At 45.3% G+C, this 17739-nt stretch overlaps 1 protein-coding gene across 3 annotated transcripts in view; it reads right to left on the reverse strand.

The window, feature by feature from the left end:
- The window catches only part of PRKRIP1 (PRKR interacting protein 1), a 24656-nt gene extending 7949 nt beyond the window's left edge, over positions 1–16707 (reverse strand). The window contains exons 1-5 of one of the 3 annotated variants that reach the window (XR_007124521.1): positions 16522–16706; positions 15721–15799; positions 14386–14486; positions 10838–10923; positions 9515–9582 (exon numbers count right to left, since the gene is read on the reverse strand). Coding sequence is in view for 2 of the 3 variants with exons in the window: in XM_047714187.1 (XP_047570143.1) it covers positions 9515–9582; positions 10838–10923; positions 14386–14486; positions 15721–15799; positions 16522–16647 (460 nt within the window). In the remaining variant the exon portion in view is untranslated. Of the gene's footprint in view, positions 1–9514; positions 9583–10837; positions 10924–14385; positions 14487–15720; positions 15800–16521 lie in introns of all 3 variants that reach the window. The other 2 variants (XM_047714187.1, XM_047714188.1) reach the window with 2 other exon arrangements.
- Between the last annotated feature and the right edge of the window lie 1032 nt (positions 16708–17739).

Here is a 17739-nt window from a genome sequence, read left to right on the forward strand (position 1 = left end):
CTTTTCTGTGGATACTGCTCTGTCCCGGCTGGAGAAAGAAATGCCTTCCACGTACTCCCCTGCCCCAAAAGCTTAGCCAATGAGAAGCCACCATACTTTGAATTCCAAGTTTACTCTACTGAACTTTTAGTTTATAACAGCCTTCCTAACTTACCCCTCTTCTCCTCAAAAGCATTTCCTCAGGGCACCTGGATGGTTCAGTTGATTAAGCCTCTGCCTTCAGCTCAGGTCACGATCCCGCAGACCTGGGATTGAGCCTCACACGGGGTTCACTGCTCAGCAGGGAGTCTGCTTCTCCCTCTCCCCTTTGCCTGTCCCCTACCCCTGCTCATGCTTGCTCTCTTTCTCTCTCTCACTCTAATAAATAAATAAATAAATAAATAAATAAATAAATACAATCTTTAAAAAAAAAAAAAAAAAGGCACTACCTCTCCTTTGTTCTCTAGACTTGCCTGTGCTTTGGGAACAGCTTGTTTGGGCCAAACCGCAATTCTCTTATTCCTGAATAACGCCCTTTTTGCTGGTCAAGTAACTGGCAATTCTTGTGTTTAAGGTTAACAAACTCAAAAACAATGTTCATGCCCATGTGGCCCATCTTGGGGCAGCCTGCCCTTGGCTCCTTCAAGAGATAACCACATTAGGTGACTTAGCAGAGTGTCCAAACCACGTTAAGTGCACAGCCCTCTGGGAATAAGGCGGAGGGAAACGCTAGATGGTTCGGTTGTGGAGGGAGGGTAGGAAAGGCTTTAAAAAGAGAGAGAACATGGCAAGAGGAAGGTGCAGGATGACTGTAGGAAGGTGCAGATGGGGAGCCAAGCAGCAAGGAAAAGGACAGAGCACAGAGCCCGGAGCATGTGAAACAGGAGGAAGAACAGAGGTGTAGGGCACCCGGGTGGCTCAGTGGGTTAAAGCCTCTGCCTTCAGCTCAGGTCATGATCCCAGGGTCCTGGGACCGAGCCCCGCATCGGGCTCTCTGCTCAGCAGGGAGCCTGCTTCCTCCTCTCTCTCTGCCTGCCTCTCTGCCTGCTTGTGATCTCTGTCTGTCAAATAAATAAATAAAATCTTTAAAAAAAAAAAAAAAAAAGAGTCTCATGTTCCATCAACTGAGCCAGCCAGGTATCCCTGTTACACAAAATTAAAAAAGAAAAACAAGTAAAAAATGGAGTCATTTGCCCCCACCCCCAAAAGCAAACCAAGACTTAATTACTTTCAATCTATCCCAGGAATGTGACCTTTTAACAGCTGATCTGAAATTTCCTGATCAACACTAGAGAGGTCATGTGCATGACTAAAAACCCTGCCATTAATTTCTTGTCCCACCCTCCTTCCAATAAAAACCTTCCTTTTTTATACCTCCAAGGGGCATCTCTCTACTTGCTAGATGGGATGCTGACTCATGAATTGCGTAATAAAACCAATTAGATCCTTAGATTTACTTGGATGAATTTTGTTTTTTAACAATAAGCAAAAGAACAAATGACCATCTAATCTCTGTTTTAACCAGAGCTTTGGGGACTGTACACAGGTGGAAGAAGTGGGGGCTGGGCTGGGAAGAGAGTGGAGGCTGCCACCCTGGCGTCGGGCCAGATCTGGATCTTTGTGCAGTTTTTACTAAATCCCCAATGAGACCATGACTGCTTTTGAAGTCACATTCCTATCCACATGGAGGAATAATTTTTAAAAGCCAGTGCTGGCAAGGAAACAGCAGAAGTGGAGACTGCTGCACGCTGTTGATGGCAGTAATAATTGGTATGACTCCTCTGGAAAGAAATGTATTTCAAGAGTCATTAAATCTTTTTATACTCTGTGATCTAGTAATCTCCACTGCTGGAAATTTGTCTTAAGGAAATAAACCATAAAGGGGGTACATAATATTCACTACAAAGTGTCTTCTAAAGAAGACAAAAATGAATCAATCTAATGTTTAACAAAAGGCAAAGAGGTGTGTCGCAGTGTGACAACTGCTGGATGTCATCAGTCACTCAACAAATTATGAAGGACCGGAAATGCTTACAGTATTAAATATGCAAAGTGGACAACTATTCACACACTACGCAAATGACATGCACGTGCAGGGAGAGACAAAGCAAATGGACAGAAAGAGAGGGGACTGATTAGGATAATATTTGAGCTGTTTCCATTACTGTTACACTATTGTTTACATAATATTTTAAAATCTAGGAATCTGAGATTTTATTCCTGTATTTTAGGAATACCAGGTAAATGTCACTGAATGTAACTGAAACTCATTTATTTACTTTTTTTTTTTTTTAAGATTTTATTTATTTATTTGACAGAGAGAGAGATCACAAGTAGGCAGAGAGGGAGGTGGGGGGGGGGAAGCAGGCTCTCTGCTGAGCAGAGAGCCTGATGCGGGGCTCGATCCCAGGACCCTGGGATCATGACCTGAGCCACCCAGGCGCCCCTCATTTATTTACTTTTTAAAGTTTACTTGTTTTTTGTAATCTCTACACCAACATGGGGCTTGAACTCATGATCCTCAGATCAATCAAGAGTCACATGCTCTTCTGAGTCAGCCAGATGCCCCAAAACGGATATTAACTTTAAAAAAAAAAAAAAAAAAAAGAACAGATTAAGAAAAAATCCTTCCTTGTACTATGGAATTATAAGGACATGGGAAAATATTTATGAGACAATGTTATGTGATAAAATTAGAACAAATATAAATACAGTATTTACATAAAGAGGCTTATGTGATATATATTTAAAAACACTTTAAAAAGTCATTTAAAATGTCAAAATGACTTTTTAGTAAGGATTATAGATAAATTTTTTTTTTCTAAAGATTTTATTTATTTATTTGACAGAGAGAAATCACAAGTAAGCAGAGAGGCAGGCAGAGAGAGAGGAGGAAGCAGGCTCCCTGCTGAGCAGAAAGCCCGATGTGGGGCTCGAACCCAGGACCTGGGATCATGACCAGAGCCGAAGGCAGCGGCTTAACCCACTGAGCCACCCAGGCACCCCATAGATAACTTAAATTTTTTACTTTATTCTTCTATGCACACTCCAAAAACTTCTAAAATGCTCATATATTATCTTTACTCTCTCCCTCTCTTTTTTAAAGATTTTATTTATTTATTGGACAAAGATCACAAATAGGCAGAGAGGCAGGTGGAGAGAGAGGAGGAAGCAGACTCCCTGCTGAGCAGACAGTCTGATGCAGGGCTCGATCCCAAGACCCTGAGATCTTGACCTGAGCCAAAGGCAAAGGCTTAACCCACTGAGCCACCCAGGTGCCCCACCCTCTTTCTTTTTAAAAAGATTTTGTTTATTTATTTGACAGACAGAGGGAGAGGGAGCACAAGCAGGGGGAGAGGGGAGAGCAGAGGGAGCACACTCCTTGCTGAACAGGGAGCCTGATATGAGGCTTCATCCCAGGCCCTTGGGATCATGACCTGAGCCAAAGACAGCCGCTTAACTGATGAAGCCACCCAGGCGCCCCTAATTAGCTTTATTCTCAAAAGGCACAAAGCATACAGATAGTTTTCCAACATAGCAAATATAAGAATTTGGGCACTGAAACAACGGTTCAATCTAAAACATCTACTCAGTACCTTCTGAACACCAGATACCAGCTGAGAGAGAAGTCTTAATCCAGGCAATTTTGTCGCCTCCCCCCTCTCAGCCCTCCCCCAAGAACATTTGGCGAAGTCTGGAGACATCTGTGACTGTCAGTAACCAGGGGGCGGTGGGCACTACTGCCATCTAGTGGGCAGAGTTAGCAGTGAACAGGACTCAGCCCCTCACAACAAAGAATTCTTCCGCCCAAAATGCTGACAGAGCTGAGCCTGACAAACTGCTCTAAACGTACCTTGTCACGAATCACCGGAGGCCGCCCTCGGTTTTTCTGGTGGGCCGGCCTGTTAGGATTAAGTAACGCTGGTTTGGGGAGTTCAGGGTTTCAAAATAATCCACATTGGCTTAACGCCATCCCATGGGGTCATTCGGACTGGCCATCTCCACTGAATCACTGGACCAGTGTGGACAACAAATGGGGACAGTTTCTCTCCAACAACAGAACAGAACGCCTAGCCTGCTGCCTGCCCCTCACCGCTTTCTAGAAGGGCTTAAAAAGCTGCAGTGATCTTCTGTCCAAGTTCCTCAAGAACCCAGTGGTGCCCTGAAGCCACCTTGTGGCCCAACCCAGTACCACCACACTCAGTTTCTCTTCGGGTGAACCAGACAGCAAGAAAATCCATTTTCTCTTTCACAAAGTGAAAACTGAGGAAGGAGACAGAGAAGGCACACACATCGCCTTCCCGACCAGCACCCTCTCTCCTGCTCACTGGTACAAGGCCTACCCGGCCGTGTCATTGTACTTGCCACCGTTTAGTCCGGGCAGGTGCTAACTTCACGATGACGCATAAGGGCAGGGCCCACGTCCTACAACAGCAATTTTCAAATTTGCTGGATGGCAGCCCACAGCCAACACAGAAACTGAAAGAAAATTTCACAGATCCCTTTATCCAGAGGTGTGACGCACTTGGACGATTTCTAGCCTGCTCTATTCACGTTCGGAAAAACGACGAACGACAGCGGCAACCTGGAAACCGACTGCAGGACTCGGCGAGCAAAGATCACAACCTCGGTGTGACAAAACACCGTGTTACAAGGTGTGACTCCACCTGGGCACAAACACGGTCTTTCTGACAGAACCGAAGCTCGAGACGTGGGGAAGGGGTGGCGGCGGGGCAGTGAGAGGCCCAAGGCCGCCGTCAACAAGCTGGAGGCTCTGGACGTGAGCTCCCTGGGAGCACCCGAGCCTGCTCTGTGAACTCAGATCCGCTTTGCAGCCTCGGGCAAACTGAAGCAAGGTTCCAGAAAACGGCAGGGTCCATGCACCTAACGTCTAAAAGAGGTTAGAGGAGGAGGATTTGAGAGGCCCCAGCTCTGTGCCAGTGCCACTGGTCTCCTTCGATCACAGAACTGATGACTAAAAAGTTAAAACATAACCCCTAAAGACCCAATACAGTTCATTAAGTACAAATTCAGAGCAAACTAACCTCAGTTTCCTGTTATGGAAGAGTTTTTAGACGCACTGCTGAGGGAACCCCCCAAAATGTGGTGTGTATCTCAATTACAGCAAGATGTCTGGCAAAGTTAACAAACTGTAGACTTTTAGATCTAGAAAGTGCTTATCAATTATAAGCTAAAAAAAAAGAAATCTGCTCAAATAAGAGAAGCCAGATGCTCGAGGTCAGGGTGAGCCGGAGGGAGAGCTAAGCCTAGAACTTACGTCTACTGTACCCATTCCACACCTCAAATTACCTCTGAATTTCTTATGACACGTCTGGGAGTAAGGGAAGAAGAGGGAGTCTGGCTGATTCTTAGCTGGAGAATTAACTCCACCCTAAAAGTCTTAGTGAACGGGTCCCTGCCAGCCAACACGGAGCTCCCCCGGGGATGCTAGAGGGCTCAGGCCCTGGCCCAGGCCCAGTCTGGCTCAACATTTTCATTAATGACAAAGGAGTTATGTTTATCAACTCTGCCCATGACAACCCCAGAAAGTCATGGTAACATGCTGAATTTCAGAATCAGAATTCAAAAGGATTTTGGAACCTGAATCAGCACCAGGTTGAAATGCAAAAGAGCTACAGTCCCGCGTTTAGATTCTAAACAAAGACAGAAACAGAGGGTTCTAGGTAAGATAGAGCAAGCACATCTGACTCCTTCTCTCCACTGAATATCGCTATAGGATGTGGACAGAATGATGGACTCTTTTTTTTTCTTAAGATTTTATTTACTTATTTGACAGAGATCACAAGTAGGCAGAGAAGTAGGCTCCCTGCTGAGCAGAGATTCTGATGTGGGGCTCGATCCCAGGACCCTGAGATCATGACCTGAGCCGAAGGCAGAGGCTTTAACCCACTGAGCCACCCAGACGCCCCAAATGATGGGCTCTTGAGAAGCAAGCAGATTAGGGGAAAAGACCAGCATACAAAGTGCCATGGGAACACCTCTGAATTTCTGAGGACTCTTCCCCTCAGTACCCCCAGCCTGGAGTCGGGGCGATTTGACATGCAGACATGGAGCCCAGGCAGCGAGGGAACTTCCCAGGAAATCCTCTGGTTCTGGTCTGAGGAGAAAGAAAGGGATTCCCGATGCTGAGAGTAAGGGAAATTCTTGGGTCTCCTTTTTCTCCATTCACTCAGACCCTAGCGCTCAGGCAATCCTGCCCGAGTTGCCGTGGCAACACCTGTGGTGGCAATGGGGGCTTGCGGGCACACATACTTCAGAAGAGGGGAGCCTTTCTTTCTGATCAGAGGAGCTGTGGTCCTAAGATGGCCAGGGAAGCCCTGCTGCTTTTCTTCTCTGTCCTCCCACTGCTCGGCCCTGGAGGCAGGCACAGCTGAAGGCAGCATGTGCCAGCCTGTGACTAAAGCCCCAGTTTTCCGGCTGGGGGTCTGAGAAGGGGAGTCCCAGGAAACCAGAAAGTACAGCAGAGCTCACGGAGAAAAAGGAGGTTAGAAAAGACACCGTAAGTCATTTCTGAACTCCCGGGCTCAGCCTAACAGCACAAGCTTGGATGTGGCCGGAATCATCATACCGAACAGTTCAAGAACCGAACTCAAAAGAACTAAGCCCTGCATGGCCACTGGGTGGCACACACAGGACACGCCTGGAGAGCAGGGCGACACTTGGAAAACCGAGCTGAATGTGGAACCACAACTACAGGAGGCTAGGGAGAACCTGTGTTCTGGAACACAGCCAGGCTGACTACCTACTAAAACAAATACCACCAAGACCAGAGCCTCATGATATAATATTCAAAATGCCCAGGGGATGGCCTGGGAGGGTATAGTCGGTTAAGCGTCTGACTCTTGGTTTCAGCTTAGGTCATGATCTCAGGGTTCTGGGATCAGGCCTGCTCAGTGGGGAGTCTGCCTGTCCCCTTCCCTCTGACCCCCAGTCCAGTTTGTGCAATGTCGCTCTCTCTCCAATAAATAAAACATTAAAAAATGAAAGTCAAAATTATAGAACTCCGTGGGGGGAAAAAAAAGAGTAATTGCGATAAAAAATTCACTGGGTAGGATCAACAGCAGAATAGAAATGCAGAGGAAAGAGTTTGAAGTCAGATCGACAGGAATCACCCAACAGTTAGAACAGAAACAAAAGACTGAAGGAAAAAAAACCTTCCAAATTTGACAAAAGACACATATGTCTAGATTCGAGTAGCTCCATGAATCAAACAGGATAAACCGAATGAAATCCACATATAGACACATCATAATCAAACTGCTGACATCTAAAGACAGAAATCTTAAAAGCAGCCAGAGAAAAACAATGATAGAGCAATTTGAATGACTACAAAATTTTTATCAGAAACCGTGGAAGACGGAGAAAGTGGAATGGCATTTTTAAAGTGCTAAAAACAAAACAAAAAAACCCACACACGCCAAAAAAACCTGACAAAACCGTCAACCCAGAATTTTGTATCTAGTGAGAATGTCTGTCAGGAACAAAGGTGATACGAAGACAGCCCCATATGGAGAAAAGCTAAGAAAATTCATAGCCAGCTGACCTCTTCTAACTGAATGAATAAAAAGGCTTTCAGAGAGAGGGGAAATGATGCTGCAGGCAAGCTTGGATCAAGCACTTCTGGGTTCCCCCATGTGTAGGGAGGGAGAAGAGGTCTGGGAAAGTACTAGGGTAGGTCTATTTGAGGAATGAGCTTTTAGCATCACATTTTCGTGTAGTAAAATAAATTACTCTAAGAAATAGTAGGAAATAGTTTAGAACTACAACATATACAGTGTGTCAAGTAGTATGTTCGTAACTTACAAGGAAACAGGTTCTGGAAGGGACAAATCGTATTTAGTGTATCAGGGAAAGTCTGACTTCATCTGAAGACCAAAAATCACAACTGTCCTCACAGGAGCCACGGCTGGTCAATCAGGGAAGCGCCACCAATTCAGGACTGTGGTCTGCAGCTGTCATGTGTTTGGTCTCTTGGCATCCTTTATCCTTTCCACTGAAGACCTCTTGTTCCCTGACTCTCAGCTCACGGGCTCTCAGGCGAGTGGCTGGCATCTCTGGCCATGTGACGGGTTCAGAGGTGGACAGGACTGGTAGCACGATGGGATGCTGATACACGACTCAGCCCCTAGTCCTCCCTGTTTTGTTTTTTTTTCTTTTACGATTTTATTTATTTATTTGACTGAGAGAGAGAGATCACAAGTAGGCAGAGAGGCAGGCAGAGAGAGAGCAGGAAGCAGGCTCCCTGCTAAGCAGAGAGCCCAATGCGGGGCTTGTTCTCAGGACCCTGAGATCATGACCTGAGCTGAAGGCAGCGGCTTAACCCACTGAGCCACCCAGGCGCCCCCCTATTTCTCCTTGTTACAAAATTTCATCTTAGTCTAAGGTGGCAATGTACTCAGCTTCCAGGGATGAATCCTGACAGGTTACAAAGATAGTCACAACAATTCTGTTTTCTATTCATCTAACCTAACAGCAGCAAGGAATGGCAAAGTGACCTAGCACTGACCAATGAAATATAAAATGACATCTGTTGGGCACTTTTGGGGATCTTTTCTCTTCTGTTAAAAATAGAAAAAAAAAAAAAAAAAAAAAGACAAGTACCCCTTCTTTCCCCTTTCTTTCTTCTTTGAACACTGGTCTGATGGCAGGAGTCGCAGCAGCCATCTCATGCCACAAAATAAAGGCCAAGAGAACTGCCGGGATACTGGGCCTGACGCTACTGCGCTGCTGAACCACATGGCTGCCCCCTTCCACCAAATTTCTTGTCACATGAGAGAAATGAACTCCTCTTTGTTTAACTACTGCTATTTGAGTTTTCTGTTTCTTAGAGACCAAAGCATTCTGGGTTTGTTTTGTTTTTTTAAAGATTTTATTATTTGACAGAGAGGGAACATAAGCAGGAGGAGTGGTAGGCAGAGGGTGAGGGAGGCTCCTTGCTGAGCAGGGAGCCCGACTGAGCCCACTGAGCTGACTGAGGCAGGGTGCAGCCCCAGGGACCCGTCAACCACTGGGAGGACATGCGCCTGCCCGAGGACAAGGGGCCAGGGGACAGAAGGAGACAAAGAATGCCAGTGACATCACTGAGCTCCTCTACTAGCCATCCCTGAAGGGAGGTCTATCCTGACTTAATATAAGCCAGTATCTTTCCTTCTGTTTACCTTTCTGACACTTGCAATTACACAAGTCCTAATTAATAGAAATAAGTCCTTGTCTCTTCAGTGGCCAGCCAACCAGCTCCAACCAGCTCCAAACTCTAAATCTCTCTTTTTTTAAGATTTATTTGACAGAGAGAGAGAAAGAGATAGCGAGAGAGGGAACACAAGCAGGGGTGTGGGAGAGGGAGAAGCCCCGATGTGGAGCTCCATCCCAAGACCCTGGGATCATGACCTGAGCTGAAGGCAGACGCTTAACAACCGAGCCACCCAGGTGCGCCTGTAAATCTCATTCTTGACAGGTCAGCCATGGTGATCAACACCAAGAAAGATCACAACCTAGAAAAGTAAGTACCACTCACCTTCTTTTTGTTTCTTCTGTTCAAGTTTCATCTTCTTTGCCAATAATTTCTTCTCTTTTAACTTCTGGCTATAAATATAAAATACATGAATTCCTTTACTAACTTACTGTATGTTCTAGAAAATAAATACCTACTTATAGGGTGTTTAAAGACCCTATAATAACACAAACACTATAATAATGAAAGGGAAGAAATACTTTCCCATGATTCTGCTACTCCACCACCAATATTACCAAGCTGTTTTCTTCCCGAATCAAAATGAAATCGTTTGTGGAGTCCTGATGTGACTACTGAAAATGTTTTTCATTCTGAGATATTTAGGGACTATTTTTATTAACTTGTTTATTTTATTTTTTTAAATGACAACACTTTATTGCAGTATCAGCTTTCTAAAGCTGGTGGAGACTGAGCAGCATTTCCATGTGAAATGTTACAGCTTTACAACTTTTGTTTCTTATTTAATTTCACACACAGAAACAAAAACATGGTAAAAGAAAAAAATGCAAAATAGCTAGAAAAAAAAAGATGTAACCAAGCTGTAGCATATAGACGTGCTCTGTAACTAAATTTACTATGCATATCAGAAAGCAAAAGAAACGGGGTGCCTGGGTGGTTCAGTGGGTTAAGGCCTCTGCCTTCGGCTCAGGTCATGATCTTGGGGTCCTGGGATCAAGCCCCGCATCGGGCTCTCTGTTCTCTCTGCTTCCCCCCGCCCCTGCCTGCCTCTCTGCCTACTTGTGATCTCTGTCAAATAATTAAATACAATCTTTAAAAAAAAAAAAAGAAAGAAAGAAAGCAAATGAAAGTCTATCTCAATAAATTAACAGACTGCCAGAAATAGACTAAGAATTAGGAACGGTTTTTAGAATCCTGCTTAGTTCTCCAAAGGACAAGAGAGCATTTACTAAAACACACACACACACACACACACACACACACACACACAGAGTCTACATACTGATGTAATGTCACTGAGGGAGGTCACACACCCTAATTTAAGGAAGAAGCTAAACCAAGTTTGCTCACAGCATACTGTTAAACTCGATGTTAAAATACAGACGTGGAGGAAACCTAGAAATCCACCTGATCGCCCAGGCGCCGACCTGAGCTGCGGAGAATCTGTAACGGGGAGATATGGGGGGAAGCATCAGCAGTAAGTGACTTGGTCTCTCAGATACTCAGATATCTCAGGTCGTCCGTCTACTGGGTAACACCCAAGACCTCGACAGGTCATACAATGAACTTCTGACCGCAAGGACTACTCAGCTCTCACATTTCCCGCCTTTAGGCTTCATTGGTTAGGAAGAGCCACAGAGCCCTTACCGCTTTTTCCGCCGCTTTGCCGTCTGCTCCTCCGCAGCAATTTTATTCCTCTCCAGTCGCTTCTGAAACTCTGCATCCAATTTTTGCTGTGAAAAAACACATCATTTAGACAGACTCTGGGCCACGGATGAGAGCTCTAGAAGTCACACCACTGGGGGTGCTGTAGGCACACCACATCTGCAGGGCCATTTTAACTGGAAGAGGTTGCCCCACAGGTGGGACAGGAATCGATATACGGCTTCCTGCACTCGGACGGCGAACGGGACTGCTTCGGTTCAGTAAGATACCCTCTTGCCCAAAGAAACATGAGAGCATGAGAAAAGGCACAACTACTGGTTATGTAGCCAGGGTCCTGGCGAGTGTGCTATTGTGATTTATAGTAAGAAATCTAGGGACTCCTGGGTGGCTCAGTGGTTAAGCATCTGCCTTCAGCTCAGGTCATGGTCTCAGAGTCCTGGGATCGAGTCCCACGTCAAGCTCCCTGCTCAGCGGGAAGCCTGCTTCTCCCTCTCCCACTCCCCCTGCTTGTGTTCCCTCTCTCACTGTGTCTCTGTCAAATAAATAAAATCTTAAAAAAAAAAAAAGAAAGAAAGAAAGAAAAAAAAAGAAATCTGCACAACTGATCTTTGAACACTGGTGTGCACTGATGGTAGCCAAGCCAACTGCCTACTCTGTTTCCTTCCCTCTAAAGTAGTTTAAAAATTTAAACAGTGCTTCTGATAGTTTTTACGTAGAGTTTTCTTATTCTTGACAGTGGAAAACCCACAATGGTGACCAGATATAGCTATGGGACAAGCCACCAGAAACTCCCCACTAGAACTGACAATGTCACAGGCAGAGGATGGCAGTAGCTACAAAAGAACCACCAACGGCTGGGGACCAAGACAGGCCGCAGGACAAGCAAACACCAGGTAAAAACCACCATGGCAATGATTCCATTGCCTTCCCAAATCCTAAAGATATTTTTCAAACTCAATTTTGGCCATTCCAGTGAATTTTTACTTACACGTATTTTCTCCTGTGTCATGTCTATCTCTTTAATACTTTTTTATGTTTTTAACATTGTTTTTTGCTGGAACTGTTTTATGTTGGAAAATTTCAAACACAGAAAAGTTGAAGGAATTATACACTCCATCTGCCCACCACCAAGATCCTACAATTGACATTTTGCTCCTTGCTTTATCACATCTGTCCACCCAGCTATACCACTACCCATCCGTCAACCTGTTTTTTTTTTTTTTAAAGATTTTTATTTATTTATTTGACAGAGAGAAACCACAAGTAGATGGAGAGGCAGACAGAGAGAGAGAGAGAGGGAGAGGGAAGCAGGCTCCCAGCTGAGCAGAGAGCCCGATGCGGGACTCGATCCCAGGACCCTGAGATCACGACCTGAGCTGAAGGCAGAGGCTTAACCCACTGAGCCACCCAGGTTCCCGTCTTTTTTTTTTTAAAAAAACACATTTCAAAGTAAGTTGCGGACACCAGGACATTTCACCTCCAAAGATTTAAGCATGCATAGCATTAACAGGGTTTAATACTTGTTAACAGTTTTTCTATTTTTTCCGCTTAAGGTAATACATACAACAAAATGCTCAATTGTGAGTATACTATCTAATCACACTAGAAAGTTCTCTCCTACCTCTCCCTATGCAACTCCCATAGACAATCATTCTGAAACACATATATGGTTTAACATAGGTTAGTCCTGCCTCTTGTAGAACTTCGTATAAACAGGACCATACGAAAGGCTCTCTCATGCAAGGCTTCCTTCGCTCAGCACAATGTTTCAGGGATCATCATATCATTAGTCTTTTCCTTGTGATTGCTAAATAGTATTCTATTTGAATGAATAATTGTTTTAATTTTTTTAAACGTTGTATTTACTTTATATAGGAGGAAATTCTACAGTGAGTCTTTTTCAAACCAAATTACCAGAAAATCAACTGTTACTGGATAAAGTGATTTCCTCCTTTTTAAAAAGCAAACAAATACCACCGTAAAGTATGTAAAGCTCTCTAAAACACACTGATGTATTCAAGGAAGTAACAGGCATCGTGGTTAGACTGAGAAAAAGGTCTTTTCCAGTGCATGCTGTAAGATTAAGAGCAAGGGGCAATCTCTCACACGTTAGGAAGAGAGATCAGATATGGAAAATCATGAAGAATTAGCCAAATAATATTTGTAGGGTTTTTTGGTTTTGTTTTTTAAGATTTTATTTATTTATTTTGACAGACACAGAGAGAATGAGTTGGGGGAGCTACAGAAGGAGAGGGAAGAGCAGGCTCCCCGGTGGGCAGGGAGCCCAATGCAAGGCTCGATCCCAGGACCCTGGGATCATGACCTGAGCCAAATGCAGACGCTTGACTGAGCCACCCAGGCGCCCTAGGTTTTTATTTATACTCAGGTGGGAAAATATAGGAGTACTAAAATGTTAGTATTTTTTTTTCTGATTTTTACTAATCGCCAGTAATAAAATATAAAGGAGCAACTAGCACCACTGCAATCAAAAAAAACAAAATCTTTGAACAAATGTGAGATCTATACCAAATCTCTAATCATCACTGAAAGATTCAGAAAAAAAAGAACATTTCTGGAGAGGATGCCTAAACACTGTAACATCCATCCTCATTCAATTTAAGTTATGGACTCAACTCTAGTTTAAAAAAACAAAACAAGGGGCGCCTGGGTGGCTCAGTGGGTTAAGCCGCTGCCTTCGGCTCAGGTCATGATCCCAGGTCCTGGGTTCGAGCCCCACATCGGGCTTTCTGCTCAGCAGGGAGCCTGCTTCCTCCTCTCTCTCTGCCTGCCTCTCTGCTTACTTGTGATTTCTCTCTGTCAAATAAATAAATAAAATCTTTAAAAAAAAAAACAAAAAAAAAAAAAACAAAAAAAAGCCAACAAGATTTTCTGGTGTGGGTAAAGTAACTCCAAAGTTCTATCTGAAAACTAAACAAAATATCCGAAGAGTATTTTTTAAGAACAACAAGAGAGAGGTTTTGGGGTCTCCTGGTCAGGTGATAAAAAGCTTAGTAGTTCCTACATTACAATTTCTAAGGCTATTCCCAATTCCTGGTTAGTATTTCACACCTGCCGCGAAGAAATGCCAGCCTCTAACGAGACCACTCAAAGAAGCAGATACATGAAAGCACACTGCTATTCACACCAAACGCACAGCTACAAAGAATTATAGGAATTCAGCCAAAAAGAGAGAGAAGAGAAATCATAACTCGAGTGATGTGGGAGATCCTGCTTTCTGTTCCATTTCAGGACAAATGGCCTGGAGGGGAAAGGGGACTCTCCTGTCCCTTCTACGCACACGGAAGTCTCCCTCCTCTTATTCATCTCCTAGTGGGAGCATCCTGATGTGCTGAGTCTGACCAATGAATAATCTGGATCTGATGTCTGTTTCCCACGCTGACTTTAGAAGGCAGCCTTCACACAGGCCAAGAACCAGGTGTTATTTTCTCTTCTTTAAATGCTTTTTCCTAAAAGTCTTAAGTGCACATTGCCCAAACCCAAGGGGTCAGCCAGCCTCTGTGCTCACTGACCTTCTCCGCCATGGCATCCATGTAGTCCTGCCGCTGGTACTCTCTCCGCCGCAGATGTCTGTACACGTGGAACTCTCCACTGCCAGCCCCAGCGCTCGAACCTACAGTCAGGAGAGTCCAGAGTTCTTAATGAAATCCAGTTACCAACATAGGCTACCCTTAATCAAAAGGGACCAAAGAAAGAAATCGGAAGTAATCGAAAGGACCACCCCCCATTGTACTCCAGAAGCTGGCACAGTGACTTGCCTAGCACGGTAATCATTAAATAATTGTTGCATGAATGTTGAATGCAAAGTCACTAGTAATTCCACTCTAACACACTAAGAGGAGGAACACACTGTGGTTGAGAGATCAGAAACCTAGAAGATAGCTTAAGACCTTTACCTCCCCTGTCAGATGATTTCACATTTGATATCCAGCTGAAAAGATGTCCGTGTATATTAAGTTTAAAACAAAGCAAAAAAAGTTACTAAGTAATTGTGTTGAACAACCAACAATTAACAACCAACCATTTTTATAAAATCATTTTTTCTTAAACCCAAGTGGTTTTGACTAGTTTGAAAGGCTGTATCAGAATGTTACAAATGGGGGGCACCTGGGTGGTTCAGCTGGACTGAGCAGCTGACTCCTGATTTAGGATCAGGTGGTGATCTCAGGCTCCTGAGACTGAGCTCCATGCTCAGTGGGGGGTCTGCTTGGGATTCTCTCTCTCTCCTTCTCCCTGCTGCAGGCAAGCACTCGCACTCTCTCTCTCAAACAAATAAATAAATCTTTTAAAAAAATGTTACAAGGGGAATGGTGGAATTATGGGGGTTCAAAATTTTTCATATCTCTGTTATTCTTCTTTATAATTAGTACGTTAGTTTACAACCCCAAAACCATGTTAGAAAAAAACAACAAGATGCATTATTCAAAATAATGCAGAAGAAAATTCTCTAGTGCCAAACTATAAGCAACAACACCCTTTCTTTTTAAGTACAAAATTACAGAACCAGGGCGCCTGGGCGGCTCAGTGGGTTAAAGGGTGGCTCGGTGGTTGTTAAAGCCTCTGCCTTCGGCTCAGGTCATGGTCTCAGGGTCCTGGGATCGAGCCCCGCATCGGGCTCTCTGCTCAGCAGGGAGCGTGCTTCCTCCTCTCTCCCTGCCTGCCTCTCTGCCTACTTGCGATCTCTGTCTATCAAATAAATAAATAAAAATTTTTTTAAAAATTACTGAACCAGTGAACTCTTTTTTTCCTGTTAGAAATCTAATTAACAAATACTAACTGCAGGGTTTTTACATCTATGCTTCAAAAATTATATTCACCCCCACACACATAGCAACAGAAGACATTACCCATTACATCTCGAACAAATTCTGGGGGAGGCCGAGGTGCCCATTCGCTCATTTTTTCTGGAATTGGAACTGCTTTGTCCTGCAACATTTAAACATGGAGGCATCCTTAAGTACAAAGCTGCTGACAAATTCACATCTCTTTGAGACCAAAGCATTTTAACTGGATGGGTGAAATAAGACTGCTTTGCTCCTTGGACCTAAAGCTGATTTTCTTCCCTTAGATTTACTCCATCCCCTGTACTCTGGGGTCTATCACAGCCCATAGCCTCGCCAGGGCTACACCTAACTTTCCGGAGCAGAATTCAGAAACGTAAGTCACCATTTATGGCTGGAAACCTCTAACCTTAACTCCAGGACACCCGGAGTCAACCCTTTCTAGTCAAGGCTGTAAGAAGAGACCTCATCCAATTATTTTTATGACTGAAAGGACCGAGACCCTGACGGGAGAGTGACTTGTCCCAGCTATGTCGGCCAATGCCCCTCTAACAATCGATGCTGTTTAGAAGAAAATAAACCCTTGTGTCGACCCATAGATTCTATCTTTCCTGTCAACGCTTCAGTTCACGGAAAGGTAAACTAGGAGTGCCTCAGAGCACGGGAAACCGCTCCACAGCGCCCTCACCCCGCCTGGGCTCCAACATAAGGCCAGGGGAAGCTCACTATCTCCGGGGTAGCCTACTCCTTCCTAGGGACTGACCCTGGGGTTCGGGTACTGAGTTTCTAAGTCTGCAGCCAGGGGAGGCGGGCCCGCGGGTTCCCGGAAGCGCTGGAAGACGCCGTCGAACCAGCGCCTCGTCTTACCGGGTTCTTCATGAGCCGCTCCAGCTTGAGCTTCTGCTCTTCGGCCGCATTCTTGGGGATGACGAGCGCTTGCGGCTCTTTCTTGGGCCTCGGCGGTCGCACTGAAGAAGCAGCCGAACTCGCCATCACAGCTCCCCTTCACTCTCGGCGAGCGGCGACGGCGCGCGCCTTTGACGACAGACCCGTGCGCCCGTGGCGCAAGCGCAGTCGGCTAGCGGGGCGGGCGTGGGGCGGAGTCAAAAGGCGGAAGTAGGCTGCTGAATATTCATGAGCTCGAGGCCGCGCGGGTTATCGTGATCAAAGCCGCTTGATTTCATTTCCTGCGTCTGAGCAAATCAGGGCCGCCGACCCCCCACGTTTCTATGGGAGAGGTGGCCTTGCACGCCCGAGGCTTCGACCCCAGGCGACCTCTCCAGTCCGCGTGCGCGTCGTGCCTCCGCCGGCAGCTCTGCTAATGGCTCTCAGCATCCCCCTCCCGCCCACGGGTCTTTGTCCCCGCGGTTCCTTGGGTCTGGTCCATTCTCCCTTCTATTTCTTTTTCTTTTTTTTTTTTTTTAAAGATTTTATTTATTTATTTGACAGAGAGAGATTACAAGTAGACGGAGAGGCAGGCAAAGAGAGAGAGAAAGAGGGAAGCAGGCTCCCTGCCGAGCAGAGAGCCCGATGCGGGACTCGATCCCAGGACCCTGAGATCATGACCTGAGCGGAAGGCAGCGGCTTAACCCACTGAGCCACCCAGGCGCCCCTCCCTTCTATTTCTGACAATCTATTTAAAACAGCGCAGACTTGTCACTGAGCTCCCTGAGGACTGGGGCCGTGTCTCTTTTGTCCTCCTCGAATTATTCTGCACCTGACACCCAGAAAATCTGCAAGGCTGGGATGAATGGGAGCCTTTCTTACGGGAAAGAGGAAAGGGCCCCTCCCATCTGGGAGCCAGCCTGGCAGTCCCAGGAGGCCTTGATGTCCTCCTCCTGGACATAAACAATTTCCCGGAACACCAACAGCACGCAAGGCCATTCTGTCACCATGATGGAGTGAGGCATAAACACATGTTTGCACGCAGATGAAAAAACAGGAATATTGTTGGAACCGCAAAAAGACCAAATGTTTTCCTCATTCTGTCTCTTACGAGTAACTGCTGTCTTCTTTAAAGCATTAGCCTGGGTTCACTTTAAATATTTATGAAGACAGCCAGTCACAGAATTGTGTCGCTTCCTG

This window comes from Lutra lutra, chromosome 18 (genome assembly GCF_902655055.1).
Source record: "Lutra lutra chromosome 18, mLutLut1.2, whole genome shotgun sequence".
Lineage (NCBI taxonomy): Eukaryota > Metazoa > Chordata > Mammalia > Carnivora > Mustelidae > Lutra > Lutra lutra.